At 41.8% G+C, this 6,507-nt stretch overlaps 1 protein-coding gene across 1 annotated transcript in view; it reads left to right on the top strand.

Annotated features, from left to right (window-relative positions):
- The first annotated feature begins 2,996 nt into the window (after positions 1-2,996).
- The window catches only part of PGM2L1 (phosphoglucomutase 2 like 1), a 54,622-nt gene continuing 51,111 nt past the window's right edge, over positions 2,997-6,507 (top strand). Inside the window, exon 1 of the mRNA XM_052652946.1 lies at positions 2,997-3,128. Within this exon, the coding sequence (XP_052508906.1) occupies positions 2,997-3,128 (132 nt within the window). The remainder of the gene's footprint in view (positions 3,129-6,507) is intronic.

The following is a 6,507-nucleotide window of genomic DNA, read 5'->3' as shown; positions in this document are numbered from 1 at the left end:
TTCTTTTCAGAGTGATCACAAGCAGAATGACAGATTTCTTCCAATTTTAAAGTTTTAACATAGGAGGGTAACAAGACCTGAGCTCCGCTTGGTGGCAGTGTTTCAAGGAACTGGTAGGATTTAGAGGGGATGGCCATGTGCCTAGACAGAAGCTTTGGGGTTTGTAGCCTCAGTCAAGTTTCCTGGCCATACCTGAATGGTATGCAAGGGGAAAGCTATCAGACTTCAAGACCACTATGACCCTGGACAATACAGATGTTAGCAGAAACCTTGATGATCTAGAGCTGTCTGCTCTTCCTCTTTTCCCAGTATCATTTAAAGCCTGGGCTGGAGATGAGAGACTCCAATATTGATGAAAATTTAATTTCTCGCTACCTTGACCAAAAGAGAGCTTTGACTGTCTTAATTAGATTTTTTAAAACAATAAATAAAAGGTGTATATTTGGACTAAGAGAGAGATTCTCTTTCATAACCAGAGAGTTGTCACATTTAGCAAATAAAAATACAGGATACTGGGCAAATTCCAACAGAAATGAAAGCTTCTGAGCTTTCCTGACTAGGAAAACTATTATATTCCCTTTTCTGGACACACTTTTAGATATTGTTCTTGAATTTGATGAGTTCTGGGTCCTCTTGCTTACCCTTCAAATCCTAAGCAACAAGTTGGAGATGCTGGGCAAAGTTTCTGGTAACTAGTTTATGTCTGTCATGATCTTGCTGATAAAAATGGGGACTAGTTAATTCTGGTATTGAATTAAAACTTGCATTTCTCCCATCCTTTATACTTGCGCTATACAGTTTCACCTCTTGAAAGTTCTGTTGACTCAGTAGTGTTTCTCAGAATTGAATTAGAGTTGTCTTTATAAAAACCACTGCTTAATCACATTTAATATACATATACAAATCATCATTGGATCTTGTTAAAATGCAGATTCTGATTCAATAGAATTGGGAGGACTGGTCCTCCTATCACACTTTGAGTAGCAAGATTATGACCACTTATGTCACAATCAATACAGTTGATTGTGGCAAGCACTTGCTGTTTATCATGAGCTTTTTTCTTGTATACATATGGTCTTCCCAGACAGATTTCATTCTTACTTTCATTTTTTATTTTTTGAAATGAACAATTTTATTATATACTTTCTCTTAGCCTCGGCCCCTAGCATAAAACTTCGCATAGAGTACATGTTTATTTAACGTTCATCATGGACAATAATGGTGATGATAGTGAGTGATGAATTTTTCTCCAGGACTCATGTGTATTTTCCAGGCCTAGTGTGAATAAAAGAACCTGCTGATTCTGTAAAGGAAATACTTAACTGACTAGCAAAAACTGTAATTCTCAACTATGGCACACTATTTTTCAGGGATGGGTAATATAATCCTTCTATACCTTGGTATTTGGGATTTTATTTTGATAAATGGCATTTTTAAAGGAAAGTAAAACTTTGAATTTATTATATCTTTTATCTGTGAACCTCCAAGTACTTTAAAACCATTTAAGTTACTGCAGCCAAGGTGTAAATACTATTTCACTCTCCTTGCAAAAAAACTGAGGAGAGAAAGAGTCACTTGGTCAAAATCGTAGAACTACTGTTTAAGAAGCTACACCAAGAGACTCAGGAGCAGCTGTGTCTGACAGGTAAGCACTTGTCAGAATCTCCCTCCCCTGCTCTGTGACTTGAAAGGTGAACATTCTGTAGAAGAGAGGAGGCCAAAATAAGAAGAAATTTAAGACTACTTCTTTTCAATCTTTCTTCTTGCTCCATATTCCTATTGCCAGTATTTTTTGCACGCTAACGCTTATTCATTTTTGTGTTATGGTTAAATGCTGACACATCCTCCCTCTTTCACAACTTGGTTGTTTTCCCCAGTTATCTTCTCCCTACCTCCTAGTCCACTATAACAACAGAGGAAAATGAGCTGCTATCTGAGACCTAAAATGAGGTTGGATTGCTCGTTCAACTACTTTTGAATTCTGCCTCTTTGAAAAAGTCAGTTCACTCAGCAGCTTCCTCTTTGTGTGTAAAATGAGAATGGATCACGCCACACGATGGTTTAGACGTCAGAAGGCGATTCATAAACTGTAAAGTACTGAATAGGTATCAGCTGTACCCTTCCTGCACCTGCCCTTGTTTAATCTAATTGAAGCCCAGGGACACAACTCCAGTAGACCTAACGCGGACCGGAGGTTTCTATAGGAAACAGCCTAGAGGTGTAGCTTTTTTCCTTGGAGAAAACGCAGGGCAAGGAGCTGCTGGGAGTTGTAGTCTGCGGTGGTCTTTACACGCCTTGAGGCGGGGGAGGGTGGGGGGATGAAGAACTACAACTCCCGTGAGGCCATGCGGGGACAGCCCTCGCACTCTCCCGCCAGGCGCGCTCCCCAACACGAAACAGGAGGGGGCCTTCGCGCGCCGTGGGATTCACAAAAGCTAACTCTGAGGCGGGCGCGTCGTGGTGGACATGGCGTCTGATGCAGAAAAGGAGACGCGTGGGGATGGGTGGGGACTGTAACAAGAATAAGACACGTGGAAAAAGGCAAAATAAGAAATAAAATGGCTCTGCCCCTATTCCTCACCCCGCAGCATGGTCCTAAATCGCGCCGCTGGGAAGGCATCGGGAGCGCGCTTCCCGGCTCGCGCCGCGAGTCCCGGCAGCTTAAATCGACTGGGAAGGGGGCGGGGCCAGAGGCGCGAGGGCGGGGCCTAAAGCTGAGAGGGCGGCGGTAGCCAAGACCCAGACATCTGGGACTGTTGTTGTTCTCTCGAGGTGGGACCGCCTCAGTCCGTTCGCCCAGAGAGACCAGGAGCTCGTCTAGTGGGAAGGAGGCGGCCGCGTAACCCCTCTCTCCTGTTTCCCCAAAGCTGCGGCAGGACCTGGCACAAACGTCCTGCGGTTGGTCTCCGATGCCTTTCAGTGAGGAGGGGTCGCCGAGATCCCGGTGAGCGCACGTCAAGCTCCTCTAGCTCGGTGTCTTCGCTGGATCCCCATTCATGCACCCTAGACTGGCTGCCATGACTGAAAACGCAGAGGGAGACCTGAACTCCAACCTGCTCCACGCCCCCTATCACACTGGGGACCCTCAGCTAGACACAGCCATCGGGCAGTGGCTCCGTTGGGATAAGGTGGGTACCTGGTCAGCAGGGCATCCTCCCCCTCCTCCTGCACGCCCTCCCACACCGTGTACGCCCTTGCCCGTCCCCACCCGGTGCTCGGCAGGCTGTGGGGGAGATGGCTCAGGCCATGCGGCGGGAGCTAGCGGAGCTGGGCGTTGCCACCCACCTATGCCTGTGCTGCCTCCCTGGGGCCGTCTGAGCTGGGAAAGGACGCCTGTAGTCGCTTCATTTTGCAGGGCGAGAAATTGCTACCTTCCTTCCTCCTCCCCCCTTCCCGCCCCCCTTCAAGTGTATATCATGTCCCTTTTCTCAAAAAAAAAATAATAATAATAATAATTAATCATCATCATCGTAAGTTATACCCTTAATAGAGATATTTATTTCCTTCCCCCTTTCTTCTCCCTTGACTTCCTTCTCTGCAAATCTGAAAGTGGGTGGTTTTTGTGTTGTTGTTTTTTTTTTTTCGCCTTCTGGGAAGATATCTAACCACTGTCTGCTTTAGCGCTGGTCTGATGTGTTTCCACCTTACGTCGCTAGGTAGTCGCTGGTCTTTTATCGCTCTCGCTCCCGTGTATTCTCTAATACCACCTTTTGCTCTTGAGAAAAATAAGGGTTCTCTTTTTTCCGCTGGCCAGAAGTTATTTTCTGAAAGTGTCCTCTTCCAAAAATCATGTTTTCCAGGTTTCATGCGATGCTCGGGATACAGACTTGTATCCATTCCTCCTCTGTTCCCCGACCGTACTCTCTCCAAATTGTTGCGGTGTTTATCTTGTGGAGGCATACGGGATGGATATATGAGAGCTAGAATTAAAATGCAGCCATCTCACTTGTAAAAGAGGCCCTTAGCTCCAACAGAGGAAGATGATCCAGGCTTTTGCTTTGTCGAGTATATTAAATGCATTTGTTGAAGTAGAGAGGGCAACGTATTTTAAATGGAATTAATAATACTGAATTACAGAATTAACGTGGTCATATGTGAAATCACGTTATTCAACTTCCTAAAGGATTATTAGCCTTCTGAAAAAGTTTTATTTTCACTTTGTTCAGTCATTCATGCGTTCAGCAAAAAATATCCATTGAGTATTGGGTAATGTTTCAGGGCCTGTTGGGTCCAGGATATGCTAGAGGTGAGGAGGCTAGAAAGGGTTCCTACCCTCAAAAAGCCTTCAGTCAGCAAATAAGGAAGACCAACAAATAAGCAATTACTTGTTTAGTATCACATGGTCATATGTATCTTGGACATTCTAATTCTTCCTCTGGAGTCTAAACCAGTGCATTTCAAACTCTTGAAGTGCATGCAGATCACCTGGAGATCTTTAAATGCAGATTGTGATTTAGGAAGCCTGGGGTGGGGTGTGAGATTCTGCTTCATAATGAACTCCCAAGTGATACCAGTGCTGCTGGTCTGTGGACCACACTTTGAGTAGCAAGGCTCCAGAATGTTCTGAATGAGCTACTAGAGCACTAACACCCTCTTTGTAGGATTTGACCGTTTATACAAAAAATACATATGTACACACACTTTTTTCAGTCATGTACAAAATCTGTGGTATCCCACTGATTACAAGGATGTGAAAAATGCGAATAACTTTAAATCCATTTTGCCTGTTTTTATTATTGCCTGCTGTGAATATAGTTCCTTGTTGTGGAAGGATAGAAAAGAAGTGAAGATTTACAGATTACTCTTCTGCTTTTGGTTCATTAGGGAGGAGGAAGCCTAGTAGGAAAAAAAAGTTAAGGCTTAGCATACTGTAAATGATATATGCTGTAAACTGACCATATATATCTCTTCAGCAGAGAAATCTAAATTACAAATGAATGTTATCTTTATAGGTTTAATATAGTTAATTGCTATTGTTTAAAGCCATGTACTGTCAGTAAAGAAATGTGATTGCACTTATGTCTTTGTGAAGTGAAAGGAAGATGTATGATATTCAAAGACACTTGTAGAATTCCAACACAGTTTAATTTACTGGTAACTATTATGTGTGTCAAAGCCTTTGGCCCTTCAACAATAGGAGTTTGTTTCATTGCCACAGGTAAAATCTTTTGTTCTATTTAGGTGCCAATTTTGACTATACTTTTCCTAATGGGTCTTTTGATTTTATTATTTCTAAAAATATTGGCTGAGTGAATTTATATTAATTGTTCATGCTGTACCTAGACATTGTTGGGTATACTGAAATGTGACAAGACTATGAAATACATATACACGTAAAAAGATAATGCTGGGATGGTATTGGTGGCAATTTAATGGTTTATAGGCAGTTGGTTTTTATAGGAGTTTAAAAGTAAGTGACCTGTGGACTGGGATAGTCAAGGAAGACAATAAGAAGATGGGATACATATAAAAAGAATGGGGAGAGCCCTCACCGAAAGTGGAAGAGAAATTAATTTATATTTAAAGGGCGTTCTATATACAAGGTACTGACTGAAAACCTGTGGGAGACACAAAGAGTAATTAGATATGGATCATATTGTCAAAGAACATAGAAGGGAATATAAAACAAAAGCTTACAAATATAATACACGTAGCAAGTAACAAGGAGAAGGAAATGGCAACCCACTCCAGTGTTCTTGCCTGGAGAATCCCAGGGACGGGGGAGCCTGGTGGGCTGCCATCTATGGGGATGAACAGAGTTGGACACCACTGAAGCGACTTAGCAGCAGCAGCAGCAAGTAACAAGTGCTTTTAACAGATTTAAATAAGTTTAATAATTATTTAATAAAAATAATATTTACTTAACCAATCCCTCTCTCAATGGGAAAAATGCTTTTAATTAGTAAGGAAAGATACATCTATTGTAGATTAATAGTATAGGTAAGCTAGACTATGGTGTCCCAGGGCATTGAAACGTGGAGTGCAGAAATGTGAAACAATAGTTTGGATTTACAGCATTTATTGCATTACATGTTGGTGATGACATGTGTGGTCTTCCAGCATAAAGTGAGGTAATACCTGATTAATACCTTCTTTTTTTAATAGTGAAACAAAGAACCTACCAAATGCCCTGATCCTTGATGACTCTGGTGAGATACATAGTACCAAGTCATAAGTTGATCTAAAAGCAATTTGTTACTTGCCCAGGTCACTAATATTGCTAGTTTTAGTCATGGTGGGTGGTGTTCTTTGAAATTTTTTCATAAAACAGGTGTTATCTGTGCTAAACCCTTCAGAATTAGTTAAAATTTAGACTTGTCAACATTGAGAGGAAGAATATTCCAAGTAGAGATAAAAACATTAATGTGTATACTTAGAAAATTTGTTTCTGCAGTAGCTTAGGGTACATAGAAACTGTTGGAAAGGCATGTAGACCAGGTCATAGAAAGGCGTTAGTATGTGGTTAGTGGCCTTGAATAAAGGTTTATGAAAGTGTTAAAACAAAAA

This window comes from Budorcas taxicolor, chromosome 15 (assembly GCF_023091745.1).
Source record: "Budorcas taxicolor isolate Tak-1 chromosome 15, Takin1.1, whole genome shotgun sequence".
Classification (NCBI taxonomy): domain Eukaryota; kingdom Metazoa; phylum Chordata; class Mammalia; order Artiodactyla; family Bovidae; genus Budorcas; species Budorcas taxicolor.
Note: the sequence above shows the minus strand (reverse complement) of the source record. Positions and strands in the feature narration are given on the sequence as shown.